Source organism: Siphateles boraxobius, unplaced genomic scaffold, assembly GCF_051911475.1.
Source record: "Siphateles boraxobius isolate OS27281-9 unplaced genomic scaffold, OSU_SipBor_1 1, whole genome shotgun sequence".
Lineage (NCBI taxonomy): Eukaryota > Metazoa > Chordata > Actinopteri > Cypriniformes > Leuciscidae > Siphateles > Siphateles boraxobius.
The window spans coordinates 17,426,838-17,445,097 of record NW_027508699.1 but is presented as its reverse complement, the minus strand read 5'-3'; the positions used below and the strand labels follow the sequence as shown (position 1 = coordinate 17,445,097).

At 46.1% G+C, this 18,260-nt stretch overlaps 1 protein-coding gene across 2 annotated transcripts in view; it reads left to right on the top strand.

Annotated features, from left to right (window-relative positions):
- plppr5a (phospholipid phosphatase related 5a) overlaps nt 1-18,260 on the top strand; it is a 53,765-nt gene that overhangs the window by 29,783 nt on the left and 5,722 nt on the right. For both annotated transcript variants that reach the window (XM_077225505.1, XM_077225506.1), the window contains 3 exons: nt 7,122-7,372; nt 9,566-9,742; nt 13,298-13,432. In XM_077225505.1, the coding sequence (XP_077081620.1) occupies nt 7,122-7,372; nt 9,566-9,742; nt 13,298-13,432 (563 nt within the window). The remainder of the gene's footprint in view (nt 1-7,121; nt 7,373-9,565; nt 9,743-13,297; nt 13,433-18,260) is intronic.

Below are 18,260 nucleotides of genomic sequence, written 5' to 3'. Positions count from 1 at the left end.
TGAAAATTCAGCTTTGCCACTACAGAAATAAATTACATATTAAAATACAAAACAGTTATTTCAAACATAAATAATATTTCACAATATTGCAGTTCCCTATCGGTCGGTCACTACAACGTAGGTCATGACTGACCAATAGGAATCTCGCTAGAGAGGCCAATCTACTTCACGTGAAATTAAAACAAGCCAATACACATTGGGGTACAATCATTTGCAACAGCTGTGCAGCCTTGCAGCGCGGGTATTTAACAAGCAGCTAGTGCGATTGCACACTAGCTTTTTGCTTCGGAGCCAAACACTTTGATGCCTCTGCTTCAGTTGAAAGTGAAACCAACTACGAGCCTTTCTGAACCTCTCCTTCCCGGTGCGGGCGTGACAGCGCGAGCAGTCTCTCTCTCTCTCTCTCTCTTTCTCTTTTTTGTTGTTGTTTTAAAACTGAGCAAAAAAAAAAGAGCTGTTTTAACAGCTGGTGAGGTGCGGTTCGAGCGCTCAAAAGCTGTTGTAACAGCTGGTAAGGTGCGCCTTAGAGCGCTCAAAAGCTGTTATAACAGCTGGTAAGACCTCGAACGAGAGAGATTCAGCGCACAGACGGGTGCACATTCCCATCTGTGATCGCTGTGACTGTTCCCCTGTGTGTTTCAGCACCAATGAGAGTAGTTCCTAAAAGAGCTTACACAGATAGTTTGCATTTTTTTCAAGATGACGTTCTATCTGTGTGTTTCTAGATGCGGTCGTTACCTGGGGTCACGGGATGGTCACGATCGCTGCCTCGTGTGTCTGGGCCTCGAACACGCACAGGCAGTGTTCGTGGATGAGTCATGTACCCATTGTGGGAAGATGACCATCTCGGAGCTACGGTCGAGACTCTTGTTCCTGCAAAGGGGCGGAGTCCCCGTGCCTACGCCTCGTTCCAACCCCCCTCCGCGGGTTGCTTCGGGCGGTGACACGGGTAACCTGAGGATTACGGTGAGCGCGCTTCCTTCAGGGAACCAACCTCCTAGGAACCCTCACCCCTCTCACGCTCCGCAACCAGTTGAGCTGCCAACGGAGCGTGCTGGAACATTCTCGAGATGTGTACCAGTCGTTTCGTTCGGCGCTCCCTGCGACGACCAGATGTCGATCGCTGCATCGGAGGGTGGGTCAGACCTCTCCGCGGACGACGGCTCGGAGCCGCTGCCTCCTTCGGGTGTGTCAGCAGTGCCCGAGTCGGACCCGGAGATGATAGCCATGCTTTCCCGCCAACAGGATCGGGCTCGTGTGGAACCCTCCATCGTGTCCCGAGCCCTCGAGGTTGGACGATTGGTATCTGAGGGTGGCGCGCGCTGGTTCTCAGCAACCCACCCCAGTGCCTTTCTTCCCGGAGGTGCATGAGGAGCTCACAGGGACGTGGGCGGCACCTTTTACTGCCAGAAACCGTCTCGGTGGCTCTTCCCTCACCACCCTTGATGGCGGGGCAGCTAAGGGATACACGCGTATCCCGCCGTCGGAGTGGGCCGTTGCCATGCAACTGTGTCCTAACTCCACTTGGCGTGGAGAACCGTGTCTTCCTTCCCGGGCCTGTAAGTACTCGTCGGACCAAACCGGCAAGGCTTACAAGGCCTGTGGGGAAGCTGCCTCTGCCATGCACGCCATGGCGTTGCTAAAGGTTCATCAGGCTAAGGCACTGAAGGACCTGCACGAGGGTGGTCACGATCCGCAAGTTCTCCAGGAACTTCGTGCCGAAACTGACCTTGCGCTTCGTGCGACGAAGGTCACTGCGCGGTCAGTGGGTCGTGCGATGTCCACACTAATGGTCCAGGAACACCATCTCTGGCTGTGTCTGGCTGACATGCGGGAGACCGACAAGATCAGGTTCCTTAACTCCCCCGTGTCCAAGACCGGCCTCTTCATCGACGCGGTCGAGAACTTCGCCCAGCAGTTCTCGGCTGTACAGAAGCAGACTGAGGCCATCAGACACATCCTTCCGCGGCGGTCAGCTGCTGCCTCCACCCCACCACCCGCAGCTCCTCGGTCTCCTCATCGCCGTGGGCGTCCTCCTGCGTCTGCCCCTGCTCCCGCGCCGCAGCAGCAGCCTCCATCTAAACGGCGCCGTGGAGCCAGTCGCAAGCAGGGCGCCACGCCCGTCCAGGCCCCCGCCAAGAAGGGCGGCAAAACCAGGGGTAAGCGGCCATAGGATGGGCGACCCAGAGATGGAAGGGACTGCTCTCCAGGAGACGATGACTGCATCGCTCTCTCCCCCGGAAGAGGGCCGGGTGGAAAATCCTTTGTTTCATTTTGTTTGTGTTCCGCCGCTGGCCTTAAAACCAGCGGTACCCAAATTTTCAATAAAAGAGCAGTTTCTATCATCTCTGGGTCCCAAGAGGACCCGGAGAGCAGTGGGGGGACGGAATCCTCACCACACTCATCCGCCTCTTCTATCGCCAGCCGGCAGCTGTGTACGGCCCGAGAACGCCACCGAGCCGCCTCCCGCACCTCCTGCCCCGTGGAACCAGGTAAGTGCTGCACAGCACACTCAGACCCCGCTACGGGCCGCCTCCCAGAGAGAGCCTCCCGAGCCGCGTCCCTGTGTTCCACCTCGCTGCCCCACTCCGGGTACGCCTATGGTCCCTTTGGTCCCGCTTTTACGGTCTCTGCGAGCCTGCCTAGCGCTCCCCAGTCCGTCTCGCTGGCTCATTCGCACCATCAGGCTCGGCTATGCGATTCAGTTCGCCCGGCGTCCCTCCAAGTTTCGGGCCATCCACTCCACTACAGTGAGAGCAGCCGATGCCCATGTCTTGCGTGCGGAGATCGCAGTCCTACTGGCGAAGGATGCGATAGAGCCGGTCCCTCCAGCCGATATGAGGTCAGGGCACTACAGTCCCTACTTCATTGTACCCAAGAAAGGGTGGTTGGTTACGACCGATCTTGGATCTGCGAGTTTTGAACCGGAGCCTCCACAAGCTACCGTTCAAAATGCTCACGCAGAGACGGATTTTCGAATGCATCCGTCCCCGAGATTGGTTTGCAGCGACCTGAAGGATGCGTACTTTCATGTCTCGATTCTTCCTCGACACAGGCCGTTCCTGCGCTTTGCGTTCGAGGGTCGAGCATATCAGTACAAAGTCCTACCCTTCGGGCTGTCCCTGTCCATTATTATCCCATGAGAGAACAGGGCGTTCGCATCCTCAACTAATTCGACGACTGGCTCATACTAGCACACTCTCGAGATCAGCTATGCGAACACAGGGACCTAGTGCTCAGGCACCTCAGCCAGTTGGGTCTTCAGGTCAACTGGGAAAAGAGCAACTCTCCCCTGTGCAGAGGATCTCTTATCTCGGTATGTAGTTGGATTCGGTCGCTCAGACAGCGCGCCTCACAGAGCAGCGTGCTCAGTTGGTGCTGAACTTCTTGAACACGTTCAAAGGCAGGACAGTGGTCCCACTGAAATTCTTTCAGAGGCTCCTGGGGCATATGGCAGCAGCAGCAGCAGTAACCCTGCTCAGCCTGCTTCATATGAGGCCGCTTCGGCACTGGCTTTACGGCCGAGTCACGAGATGGGCGTGGCATCACGGCACTCACCGGGTGGCAATCACACCGGCGTGCCGCCAGACCTTTAGCCCGTGGTCAGACCCCTTGTTCCTGCGGGCAGGAGTCCCCTTGGAACAGGTGTCTGCCACCGGCTGGGGTGCCACGTACAACGGGCGTGCAGTGTCAGGGGTGTGGACGGACCCCCAGCTTCATTGGCACATCAATTGACTCGAGTTGGTAGCAGTACATCTCGCTCTGAGCCGCTTGAAAAGGCTGCTGCAGGGCAGGGACGTGCTGGTCCGCACGGACAACACTGCGACCGTTGCAACACTGCAACCGTGTGGCCGACGAGCTATCACGCGCTGTGCTTCCGGGAGAATGGCGACTCCACCCCCAGGCGGTTCAGCTGATCTGGAGAGAGTTCGGGGAGGCTCAGGTAGACCTGTTTGCCTCCTCAGAGACCTCCCACTGCCAGCTGTTTTACTCCCTGACCGAGGGAACACTCGGCACAGACGCACTGGCACACAGCTGGCCCTGGGGCCTTCGCAAATATGCGTTTCCCCCAGTGAGCCTACTTGCGCAGACACTGTGCAAAGTCAGGGAGGACGAGGAGCAGGTCCTTTTGGTGGCTCCCTATTGGCCCACCCGGACTTGGTTCCCAGAACTCATACTCCTCGTGACAGTCCCTCCCTGGCCCATTCCTCTGAGGAAGGATCTTCTGACTCAGAGAGGGGCCCCCTATGGCACCCGCGTCCAGACCTCTGGAAACTCCATGTCTGGTCCCTAGACGGGACGCGGAGGTTTTAGGTGACTTACCCCCTGGGGTACTTAAAGGGTTAGTTCACCCAAAAATGAAAATTAAGTCATTAATTACTCACCCCCATGCTGTACCAACCCCGTAAGACCTTTGTTCATCTTCGAAACACAAATGAAGATATTTTTGATTAAATCTGAGAGGTGGATCCCTGCTACATAGGCTACCAGAGGGAATGAAACTTGATGGCCCAGAAAGTCATTAAGAACATGTTTAAATATTCCATGTGCCCACAGTGGCTCAACTATAAGTTTATCAAGCGACGAGAATACTTTTTTTCCGAAAAAAAAAAACATAAATAACGACTTTATTCGACTACTCCTTTTCTTCCTTGTGGGCCTGAGACGAGAGTTGAAGAGATTTCCACGACGCATGCGCGTGAACTGAGAAGAGGACGTTCTTCTTCTAATACTTCTTGTTCAGTTCTCGCGCATGCGCCGTGGAAATCTCTTGAACTCTCGTCTCAGGCCCACAAGGAAGAGAAGGAATAGTCGAATAAAGTCGTTATTTATGGGGGTTTTTTTCGGGAAAAAAGTAGTCTCGTCGCTTGATAAACTTATAGTTGAGCCACTGTAGGCACATGGAATATTTAAACATGTTCTTTAATGACTTTCTGGGCCGTCAAGTTTCATTCCCTCTGGCAGCCTATGTAGCAGTGATCCACCTCTCAGATTTAATCAAAAATATCTTCATTTGTGTTCCGAAGATGAACGAAGGTCTTACGGGGTTGGTACAGCATGGGGGTGAGTAATTAATGACTAAATTTTCATTTTTGGGTGAACTAACCCTTTAACACCATCAGCACGGGCGCCGTCCACGAGACGTGATTACGCCCTGAAGTGGAACCTGTTCGTCGAATGGTGTTCTTCTCGCCGAGAAGACCCCCGAAGATGTTCGATATGGTCTGTGCTTTCCTTCTTGCAGCAGGGGTTGGTGCGTAGACTGTCTCCCTCCACCCTCAAAGTACATGCTGCCGCTATTTCAGCTTTTCACGACCAAATAGATGGCAAAACAGTTGGAAAGCACGACCTGGTCGTCAGGTTTCTTAGGGGGGCGAGACGATTAAATCCTCCTCGACCCCCCTCCATACGCTCTTGGGATCTTTCCCTGGTGCTTCGAGCACTTCAGGATGTTCCCTTTGAGCCTCTGCAGTCAGTGGACTTAAAGCTTCTTTCCATGAAAACTTTGTTGCTGGTTGCACTGGCCTCTGTCAAGAGGGTAGGAGACCTGCACTCGTTTTCGGTCGACGAATCGTGCCTAGAGTTCGGGCCGGGTGACAACCACGTGGTATTAAGACCCCGGCCTGGCTATGTGCCCAAGGTTCCTACCACTCCCTTCAAAGACTAGGTAGTGAACCTGCAAGCGCTGCCTTTGGAGGAGGCAGACCCAGCCCTGGCTTTGCTCTGTCCCGTTTGCGCTCTGTGTTTGTACGTGGACAGAACTCAAAGCGTCAGGACCTCAGACCAGCTCTTTGTCTGTTACGGAGGCCAGCAGAAGGGAAAGGCTGTCTCCAAGCAGAGGATGGCCCACTGGATAGTGCATGCCATCGCCTTGGCTTACCAAGCACAAGGCGTGCCCTGCCCGCTCAGGTTGCATGCACACTCCACGAGAGGCGTTGCATCCTCCTGGGCGCTGGCACGTGGCTCCTCGCTAACAGATATCTGTAGAGCTGCGGGCTGTGCGACACCTAACACGTTCGCTAGGTACTATAGCCTACGTGTAGAGCCGGTCTCCTCCCGTGTTCTCACCCTAGACGGGTAGAAGCACTGAGAGGTCTGGCTCTGTCGGCTTAATGCACCCTAGTGTGCACCCTTATTGCTCCAGAGTAAAAACCTGTCGAGTCCACCAAACCCTTCGGCCCGGACTTGGCGGAGCGTCCGGCGCCAGGCCCTTATCCGCTGAATCCTTGAGAACCGGATCTGGGCTTGGTTCCATATGTGTGACCCTACGGGGATCCCATAGGTGTATATTCTCCACGGTTGCTCCTATCGGAAGCCCGTGTCTTTCCCTTGGGCTATCTCACCCATTATTCATATGCAGTACAGCCTTCGGGCTAGTCCATATGTATTTCCACATAACTCTTTGAAGAAGTGGCTTACGCAGCGTTCCTTCCTAAACAGAAGGGCACGCTTCCCAGTGTTATCCAATATCTCACTGTATGGGTTATCACGGAACAACAGTGTCAGACTCACTCTGTGTAAGCCTCCTCCTATCATCCTTCCAGGCAAGAAGGTGTAGAGGCTTGCACAGGGGCGCTGGATGGGGTGCAACAGCTGTGGCGCTTTGGTAGGGATTCCTATTGGTCAGTCATGACATATGGTAACCCTCGTTCCCTGAGGGAGGGAACGGAGACGTAGGTCCCGTCGCCACATCTGCTGCCGCCCGCCGGGGCGGCCAGCTTTCTCAGGCTTGGCTCCTCAGCAAAAAACTAGTGTGCAATCGCACTAGCTGCTTGTTAAATACCCGCGCTGCAAGGCTGCACAGCTGTTGCAAATGATTGCAAGCCATTGTGTATTGGCTTGTTTTAGTTTCACGCGAAGTAGATTGGCCTCTCTAGCGAGATTCCTATTGGTCAGTCATGACCTACGTCTCCGTTCCCTCCCTCAGGGAACGAGGGTTACCATATGTAACCGAGACGTTTACTTTTTTTGGATCAAATGAATGAAGCCTTGGTGAGCATAAAAGACTTCTTTCAAAAACATTGTAAAATCTTACCGACCCCAAACTTCCGCTCGGTAGTATAAATTCCTTAAGACTGAAATTGGCCTCTGGATAATACAGTGTCTTTGTGTCCCTGCAGGTGTGTATGCTTTTGGCCTCTTTGCCACTGACATCTTTGTAAATGCCGGGCAGGTGGTAACAGGAAATCTGTCCCCACACTTCCTGACGGTGTGCAAACCAAACTACACAGCGCTAGGGTGCCAACAGGTGGTGCGTTTCATCAACCAACAGGAAGCCTGCACAGGCAATGAGGATGATGTCTTGCATGCTCGCAAATCCTTTCCGTCCAAAGAGGCGGCCATCAGTGTTTATGCAGCTGTTTATGTTGCTGTGAGTAAACCCTGCTTGTACACATACAGTACACAATATAAAAGGATCACACTGTAATCTAAACAGCAAATAACAAATAGGTATCTGGTTTTCTACGGCTAAAAAGGTTTGTAAACAGTTTCATTCTGTTTGTGGAAGCTTTATGCATGTTATTTCACATGTGAAGAGGTTGTTTATGTATAAATTAAATCAGCAAAAAATTATAAGTGTAGCTCAAGGAAAAGTAAAATTTTTGTCAGAATCAACATTTTAGACTAAAGGATTTTGTGCTAACATTCCTTCAACTTCTAATTAGAGAAGCTTTTTATCCCTATTAAGGTATTGATCCAGGCATGAATTGGGTTTCATAACATGTTTTTCAAAAATGGTACTGCTTTTTAAAAAAGCATAAAAATGCATTTTCCATTTATAATTGAAGTCTAAAAGCTACAAGCCCTGTCCCAGCAACACACAGCATTCAATTTGGCCACAGAAAATTGATTTCCATTTTCCATCAGTTCTCTTAAGGTTTTTAAGTTACTTTGCCTTGCTTTCTGATTTTTGATCATGTTAACATCTGGATTGACCTGTGAGATCTCACTCAGGGCTTTCATCTCAGTCAAATCCATTCAACTTTAAGCAGTGTCACAAGTTAGTGTACACATCAAACTTCACATTTTTGTGCATTGTCTTAATAAATAAATAAATAACAATAATGTAAGTGCACATTTCACATTGCAACCTTCAAACTTTAATCATACTAATCAAATTGATTACTCTCTATGACTCCAGTCATTAAATAAATCAGAAATGGTTTACATTCTGAGTCGGCACGTTTAAATGCTAAAAGCCTCAAGGCAGATGGTAGAGGATCCATTAAATGGTTCCTATTACAATAATAAAACAAATAACTTCCCTGTAGACAGAAAAACATTCATCTGTCATATCCAAATGGCATTGTATCATAGAGTTCAATAAATCTACCATGACTAGGGGCTGCTCTATTTTAATCACCTCGTTTTGCCTGTGATGGAATCTTAAAATAGTACTTTATACTATATTTATTTATTAATAGTATTTACTCACTCACACTCATTCAAACCCCATTTTCTGCTATCTTTGTCCAGTGTAGCACAAAAGTACAAATTCATGAGCTGTAAAATATACCATAACAAAGTGTGCATCTAGTTTGCATCCAGATTAAAAAATCATTCAACTTTAATATTTGACACCAAAATGACAAGTTCTACGAAACAAATCTTCAAAAATGTCTACTTGTCTTCTTCTAAAAAATACCAGCAAGATATTTTAGATTGAGATGAAAGTATATAATGACAGAAATATTAGTACCATACCGGTTATCATACAATTTTACAGATTAAAAGAAGAAGAAATGATCAGTTTCGGCTGATATTGGTTATTTAATAATTGCTGCTTTTTAAAATTTAGATTATCTTTTTCATTATCTAATGCTCAAATGAAGTTAATATTGAAAAATACAAATCATTTAAATGTAATATTTATCAAATCTAAATGTAACGCCGTACTGTTGTAAAGACTAAACCATTTGCAGCATTATATTTAGACAAAATTGTATAGAATTATAATATTATCCATTTATCCGTAAACGGACAAAACATGGATATAATTATCGGCTTATCGTATTGGCCAGAATTTTAAGACGTGGGCTTCCACAGGAACAGTTAAATGGATGCTTGGTAGAATAACGTCTGTCTGAATGTCGCTGGTGCTCCCTGCTCAAGACATTACAGTGACTTACAGTCAGATGAATACAAGACCAATCCCCCCCCCTTGTCCACATTCCTTCATTCCCCTAGGGCTTAATTCTGGACTAAAGCGACACAGGTTTTCTACAAATACCACTAGACTAGCCTTCTAATGTCACCCTTCCAGTCAATGCCAATGTCTTGGATAATTGAAACAATGTAGCTGAACCATGCAAATGTATTTAATTTGAAAAGCACCTTCATGTCAGCAGCATCAGACACATTCAAATGTTTGCGTACACTGATCAAAGTAATTGGTGCATGTTAGAGTGCAGTTTATTGAACAGGTGATTAAACAGTAAAAATGAAACCTGTGTGTATTTAGACAAACATGTCCACACGTGAGCAGGGAATGAATGAACTATGAAAAGCGTTTATACAGTGGTCAGAATGAAGATGTATTACAGAGTGCTCCGTTCTTCCTCAGATGTACATCACATTTTCTGTGAAGGCCAAAGGGACACGGCTGGCCAAGCCGGTGCTCTCTCTGGGGCTCATGTGTCTGGCTTTCCTAACTGGGATTAATCGAGTGGTGGAGTACCGCAACCACTGGTCTGATGTCATCGCTGGCTTCATCATCGGTGGAGCCATTGCTGTCTTTATGGTGAGCTCATGAGAACACATTGATAATAAAGATAAAAATTCAATTCATTTTTAAATACAAATGTCTTTGTTATAGTTGATCTTCTTGAATATTTACAAACACAAGTACTGAGTGTTTCTAATGAACTATTTGTTCTTATTTGTGAATACCTTTTATTAATATTATGTTTAGTTATAGTAACTACCGTTCAAAAGTTTGAGGTCAGTAAGAATTTTTAAAATGCTTTTTGGAAGAAGCCTCTACCCTGTCTGCATTTATTTGATTAAAAAAATACATCAAAACAGTAATATTGTGAAATATTACAATTTAAAATAACTGCTTTCTATTTGAATATATTAAAAAAAGTAATTTATTCTCCAGTGTCACATGATCCTTCAGAAATCATTCTAATATACTGATTTGATGCTCAAGGAACATTTGTTATTATTATCAATGTTGAAAATTTGTGTTAAGAAACATCTTATTGACCCCAAACCTTTGAACAATTGTACAGAATAAAGTAAAATATACTGTAGTTTTATTCAGTGCTGTTCCTTGCACAAATCTAAATGCCTATGAAGTCCTACGAAGTCACCAAAAATGCACACACTAAAATAAAAACTGTTTAAAATAATGTGTTGTGGAACAGTAAAAGCAAATATTTCATTGCAACTCCTGTTTAATCTGGTCCCATATAACAGTATATAACCAGGAAGACATTTCTATGCAGTGTTGAGAAAGTGGGCATCAAAAAGTTTGTAGACACCTGATTTAGACAAATTATAAATAAACATGATTGTACATTGTAAATAAATTAATATTTCCGTAGTGCTTTAACAGAAATGCAAGCTTCTGTTTAAATACCTTTTTTTTTAAAGTGCCTGACTCACTGTACAACATTTTGACAGTACACAGTGCATCTTGACAGAGAGTTTGAGGGATCTGCGGTACAGAGTTGCCTTCAAGCCATCTGAAATTTAAAGAAGCCATATAGCAGCAAACCACTGATCTTATGCAGACTTTTGCCCATCACACACACTGTATATGCCTACATACTAAGAGAAAATATTTAAGTTGTATTTCTTAGTAAAAGCCAGAAATACATAAATATATGTGCATTATTTATATTAACAAATATGGTCATTCATAAAGTAATGTTACATTCAAGAAGAAATGTGACATATGGCTAGATAATTAGGTCAGGGCACAGGAAAGGGTACATGTGTGGCTTCCTCTTCAACAAAACACTACAGTTTGTACAGTGCTGGGCACACTGTTGTTTGAAGAGTGCACAGTGAAGATGAGAAACTCATTGTGAGCATTAGAGGAAGGTCACACATGAGCTCATTCATGCTTGCATCACATCAGGCATAACAGCATTGTGAGTGAGTTTGTGGAAGCGTGAATATTTTATTTTTTGTGGTGCTTTAGTCATACTGTATGAGATATGCTCTGACCTATTTCTGCTGTTAGGGTAGGTTGGGGGAGGGTTGCTGGGAGGAAGGTGAATATACACATCAAACTCATAGTCAGCTCAAATCTCTCAAACGTCACATCATCAGAAAGGAGGCAGTAGTGGGGAACAACAGTTTGTGCTTAAGTAAATGCATTGCAGTATTCTTGCTAATGTCTGTTTCCTTCTGATTCCATAGCAGTTTGTTTTGCTGTGGAGTTCAGCTCAGGGCTCAGTAATGAGATTTTACCCCCGCTGACATTGTCAGGACAGGAGAGTAGTTCTGATTTTACTTGACCTTTTATTTGTGTCAGGATTTTTTTTTAACCAGTATCATGCATGCAAGAGGGCTGTTGTTTCGATTATTAGCAGGAGTAAGCTCATGGTCTAAACTCATGGTCTAAAGCGCACGGCTTGAAGACCATGTGAACTTAGCGTCTCCAGAGAGCAAATGGATCTGCTTGTGCGCGAATTAAAAGCACGCAAGCAGACCTTCTATGGGACAAGCCAGATTCCACCATATCTTTATGTACACAATATTAAACTTTATATTGTAATCCTTTCATTTTTAATATTTGGCTAGTTTGTATGCTGCTGCGCGTCCTTATGTGTGTAATAATAAGCAGAGTGTATGCGTGCCATGGACCCGCATATAGGCGCACATTACTAACGCGCTCTTTAAATAACAAAAAAAAAATATTGCACCATAGATTTTAGACCAGGTTTCAGTTGGTTAATGGCGCAGTCTATTTCAGTTGCCTCAAAATAGCAATGCACCAACAATGCGCCCGAACACGCCTCATTTTCGGACCAGCACGCCCATGGGCACACAAATGGGAGCAAATGCATTGGCTATTTAAACAACATGGCGCTGGACGTGAAAATGATAACTGCGTCAGGCTGAAACTAGCAATAAACACTTACGTCTCGCCTGGCGCGGCATTGCACCGAGTGTCTGATAGGGCCCAATGACTCACTCTAGAATTATTTTGAACAATTTCTTACTTTGCAACCACTAAAAAAGTATGTTGTATATAGTATGAATGTGAGTAGAATGAATGTAGTCTGGGCGTACTTCATTCCGCATGTTGTCATTATCATGTGACCTTCCAGTGTCAGTTACGTCGTTTCACTTCGATTCACAAATCCTCTCCTGTGGCCTCATCTAAAAGTACATAGAGTGTAGAGTGTTTTGGGCATTGTGCCGACAGGGACCCCCACTGCTTGGGCCGTCCGTTAATCCATCCTTGGATTTCGGATGCAACCAGTTACTTGTTTTATTTCTGAACGAATCACTTTAGTGAATGAATCATTGACTCACTTGTGAAGACTTGTCTTGGCTTATTGTAATTGAGTGTTTAAGTTTTCTATACAAAAAATAGTAGTGGCATGACATCATAAATTAAGCACTTTTAGTGGCATATGGTAAAAACTTTATTGATATATTGTTCCACCAGTTCTGATACTTCTAATACCATCACAAGTCATTTTATGTTGTGATAAAATCAGACAGGGCTACCTTAGCCACATTACATAAGTACAATTGGACAACAATGTTCAGTACATCCCAAAAATCACAAAAACATTTTCATTTAAGGCATAATAACACATATACATTATCAACAACCAAAAGACAGTGTATATGCCAAACTCTCCTCTGTCCTCTCAGATAGGCCCAGGGTCATTTTTATAGTACAGCCCTGCTGTAAATTTTTTAAAAGAAAATTAATTCCTCCATCTGTTTAGTTCAACTTAGGGCCCCGGGGAATGAGACGCCCTGAGATGTCCTCCACTGAAACTCTCCCTTGTGTTATGCTGCATTCTAGCAGAGCATTGCCTGTAGTGTCTCATTGAAAGTACTCATTTTGGTCCGATAATGGATGAATCTCCTCCAGGACATGGACTCGCATGCTTCCTCCCTCCCGAAAGAGCACAGAGCCTTTTTACTTTGGGCAACAAGTCATGCGAGCATCTTTGCCCTTTCGAGACTTACATAAATCATCATTTACACTCCGAGAAAAGCCATGCATATGTATGTGTGCTACAAAAAGCCTTTCAGAGGTGTAAAACTTTCCTCTTTTCTCCCTTTCCTTTCTCTTTCCCCACGGGCAATCTTGTGTTAGGTGGTGTGTGTGGTGAAAAATTTCAAAGGGAAGCCCTTACTGGATGAGATACCGCCGGAGGAGAGTGTGTCCAGTGGTCCCATGATCAGTCAGCCAAGGATGGAGCACACCATGGAGAAATACATAGCGTCCCAGGTATTCAACCTCAAGCCTTCATGTAGTCTAGAATCATTAATACAATTCAGTTATTATTACATATAAGTGATTTATTATAGTAAGTGGCCATTTTCTATCCAAAATGAGATTATTAACAATATTAAAGCCTGTTTATATCATCACAAATATTTTATGAGAAATTCCTGTCCACTTTTCGCATGTGATTTGTCTTTAGACTGTTGATTGAACACACAATCTCTGAAGTAGGTGGTGCTCATTGAAAACCAAAAAATTACCCAAAGCAGCACTCCGCAACTTTTCTTTTTTGACACCTGTCTGTCACAGAAGTCAAGCAGTATTTACACTTGTTCAAACAGCATTTTAGGTTGTTGTATTCGCTATGTTCATCCCATAACAACCAAATACAAGAGTACAGAGACAAGAGCCGATTCTGGATTCTTTCTGTGATATTCACTGTCGCTTAGCAAAATACTCTGTTCGTGAGCAGAGTCGTATTTTTTTTGTAACAACAGCAACTCTGGGCATGTGACCAAAAGCTCAAATCTTATTGGTTGGCCAATTTTTTCACAGTGTATATGGAAAAGAGATTAGGATGCATTAACAGCCATTCATTTAAAATTCTGATTCTGATTAGCTGTCATTGTTTTTATCATTCATCAGCTGGAAAAAAATTGCTTTGAAAGTTATTCCAACAATATATTTGCGCTGTGTCATTATAGTTCTCATAGAATTAGAACGATCATTAATCTTTATAGTTCATGTTATATTTATTGTCCTTGGTGTGAAAGGTCCTTTACTCTAATGTAGATGAGCTTCTTACATACGTCTCCAACCAGAATCATTCATTCACACTTTAGAAATTTGCAAAATACGATGTCAGCCTTATGTGGGTCATCTTATGAGTTTCCCTGGGGCAGTTTTCATTGAATTTTTTACTGTAGGGACATGAATATAAAACCTTAAACGGTATTAAACACACATTTTTGGTAAAGGGGCTTAAAAATGTCAAAGATGAAATCAACAGGAATGCAGCTGTTTGATAAAAAGAGCTTTCCTTTTAGCTTCTTTTTGTGAGAACTGAACGTAATCTCCGTCCACTTCAGTTCCTTCAAGCATAATAACATACTTTTGATGACAGCCATCACATTGAACAGCCTTTGGACACTGAATATTATGTTCTGAATGTTAAATGTTCTCCCCTAGTAAATCCCATTATATCTTTTCAGTATGTTCATTTGGCTCCTTTGCTGCAGGCCAGAATTTCTTGTATCTGTGTCACAACAGATCAGAGTTAGTCAGTGGGTTTATCTTCCAGTCTCAGAAAAAATAGGCACATGCAGCTGAATATATAATTTCTTCTTCATGCTTTTGAACCAAACCAATGAATTAGATGTGCACACCTTCCTGTTGCTGATTTCCAGGCTGCATGAATTAGGCTTTTAAGTCTATGTTTTCCACCTCAGAGAGCTAATTATAAAATTGCATATGTCCACAGAACAGATATACACTGCTGATCATTTCAGTATACAACAGCATTGTTCAGCAGGGCTGCCATACAATATTCAACAGGTAGTCGGTCCCCATAAGGTCATGATCCCACAGTCCGGTAGCAGATATTGTTGCCTTTGAATTCCATTATAAATCAAAATCAGAGGAGTCCCACCCATCTTTGATTAATAGTTTGATATGACTTCCCAGGATTCATTTAGAATTCATATAAGTGTGAGCTCAGGGGCTCTGTGAGGCCGTTCATCAAGATTACGTATAAGCCCAAGACATGTGCACCTGCAATGCATGGGTAGCACTAACATCACACTTGGTTATTTCAAAGATAAATCATTAATCTTTAAGGTAGCTATTACTTATTTCCACAGCCTTGGAAAAGTGTGCACCAGTTCTTTAACTTTGCAATGAGATGGAGAAGTAAAAAAGCAACTGTTATGTCTCAATGACCAACCATATTTAAAATTAAGTTTGAAACGTGGCAAATCTGTTGTTGGAGAAAAAGTTCAAATTTAAGGCATCTAAAAATGTTGTGTAACCAAGTAAAAAATACCATATTTACCACGAATATTTACTAGTAATTATATTATCTTTACACCTTTAATATGTATGTCAGGACCAGTAATAGAGAACGTCCTGGTTGCGTATGCAACCCACCGTTCCCTGAAGGAGGGAACGGAGGACGTAGTCGACGGTCGACTGAATTGGGAGATCGCTAGAGAGCCTGTCTTCTTCGAGTACTATTGAACGAGCCAATGTAATTGGCGTGCGTGATTCGCATCACACACTCCGCCCCCGCGGCGCGGGTATAAATACGGAAGTGGATGCACGCACTAGTTGCTTTTCGCTGAGGAGCCGAGAGTAACCCGGGGTCAGCGGTGGTCCAGCGGTAGTGGCAAGGGGACTACGTCCTCCGTTCCCTCCTTCAGGGAACGGTGGGTTGCATATGCAACCAGGACGTTCCCTTTCAGTCGAGAACGTCAGACGTGGTCGACTGAATTGGGATCACCCATTGAACACGCCACTAACGCTGCCACCTTCCAGTGCCTAAACCAAAGCCTCCTGATGCCCCCGCAAACTTAAGGCGGGGAAGGACAGGGCTTAGGCCAGGGAAGTCACTGCTGTTCCTACAGGACCACTGGGAAAGCGTTCCCCGTACGTTGGAAGGAAGGGACGCTGCGGAAGCCACATCCAACCCGAGGGAGGTAATGTGGAGAACACACATATGAACTGGGCGGAAACCGGGCAGTCTAACATTTTGAATGTCACTGGGGTGGCTCCAGCCTAAGACGGGGGGAGACACACCGGACAGTGACGGCAGAGAGACTCTGCCGAGGGAAGACACGGGCTCACCGCAGGGAGCCGTATCGTGGAAGAATACACATATGGGGTCACCGAAGGGACCGCAACATATGGACCCAGCCTAACACAGGTTCCACACTGCTTACGAGTGGTAGGCCTAACACCAGACGTTCCGCACGTCCGACGTCGGAGGGGTGTGGAGGAACTCAACAGGGTTCAATTTTAAGGGAACTCAACTGGAGTAGAAAGGCGCACGTATCCAGTCCATAGGAGGGGAATGGCGCAGCAAGCCGACACTTGAACCGGGCTCACGGTGAAACTGGCTTCATGAGAAGGGAGCCCACGGGAAGCAGCGGTTCAACTAGGTGTCGCCCAGCCCCCAACTCTAGAATCTGTTTAGCAAAGTATATCGTCAACGCCCAGGCGGAGCACTTTACACTCATCATAGAGGAGCTCAACACCTAAGTGGACATGTTGCATCTCGGATCTTTGCCGAAATGAAGGCAAGCACTAAGTGCAGCTTTGCATGGAAACAGCCTTCCCTCTCTGCTGAATTCCAACAGATATTTGAAGAGCTGGTCTGAGGTCTATGACTTGCATTCTGTACACGTCCAAGTGAACGGACAGAGAAGCCAGGGCTGGATCTGCCTCCTCCAGGGCAGCGCTTGCAGGCTCACCACCTGCTCCTATTACGGGAGAGGTAGGAACCTTGGGCACAATCCGAGCCGGGGTCTCAGCTTGTGAGAGTTAGCCGGCCCAGATTCCAGGCACAATACGTTGACCGAAAGCGAGCAAGTCCCTACCCTCTAGTAGAGACCACGCGAGCAGGAGAACTGATATAACAGAATTTTTAACTCACTGCCTGCAGTGGCTCAGGGGCGGTCTCTGCAGTGCAGTCGCACCAGGGACAAGGCCCAAGAGGATAAAGAGGGACACAAGGATTTACAAGACCTTGCTCCTCAGGAACCTGACGATCAGAACGTGCTTCTGCATACTTCTGCAACACGATGAGCGTCGTTTAAACACCGAGGCAACATCATTTTGAGGGTGATTTAGGAAAACAGCCTACTGCAACCCATTTTGCAGGAAAGAGAGCACTGAAGTGATCGAAAGCTTTCAGGATCTCCTCTGGAGAGAAGACGCACTCAACGACTAGGTTCCACTTCTAAAGGCGTAAGCACGCTACCCAATTTTAGGGGGTGCTCGCAGAAGTGATGGTAACTATCACATGTTCTTGTGATAGCCACCTGAACCTCCGCGTTCAGATGTAAGACCACCCGGAATCTCCGGGGGAAGAACGCGTGTGCCATCGTGCCCCGTCCCCGAAAGAGTTCTCAGGGGAAGTCAGGAAGGCTGTTGAAGGGAACCAGGTCTAGTTGGGCCAATAAGGGGCAACTATGAAGACCTGTTCCTCTCCTGACTTGGCACGTAGGTGCAAGCGACGGGCGCAAAAGACAGGAGCATTGCTCAACACAACATGTGAAGATCACTGGGCTTCAGGAGCATTTTCTGCTCAGCACTTGGGTGTGACAAGTTCACTGAGCTTCAGGAGCATTCCTGCTCAACACCTGAGTGTGATAAACTCACCGAGCTTCAGGAGCATTTCTGCTCAACACTTGAGTACGAAGAACCTCACTGAGCGACAGGAGCATTTCTGCTCAGCACTTGAGTGTGACAAGTTCACTGAACTTCAGGAGCATTCCTGCTCAACACCTGAGTGTGATAAACTCACTGAGTTTCAGGAGCATTTCTGCTCAACACTTGAGTGCGAAGAATTTCACTGAACGACAGGAGCATTTCTGCTCAGCACTTGAGTGTGACAAGTTCACTGAGCTTCAGGAGCATTACTGCTCAACACCTGAGTGTGATAAACTCACTGAGCTTCAGGAGCATTTCTGCTCAACACTTGAGTGCGAGGAACTTCACTGAGCACCAGGAGCATTTCTGCTCAGCACTGCGTGTGATGAATTCACTGAGCTACCTGTGATGGACTCACTGAGCTACAGGAGCATTGCTGCTCAACACCTGAGTGCGATGAACT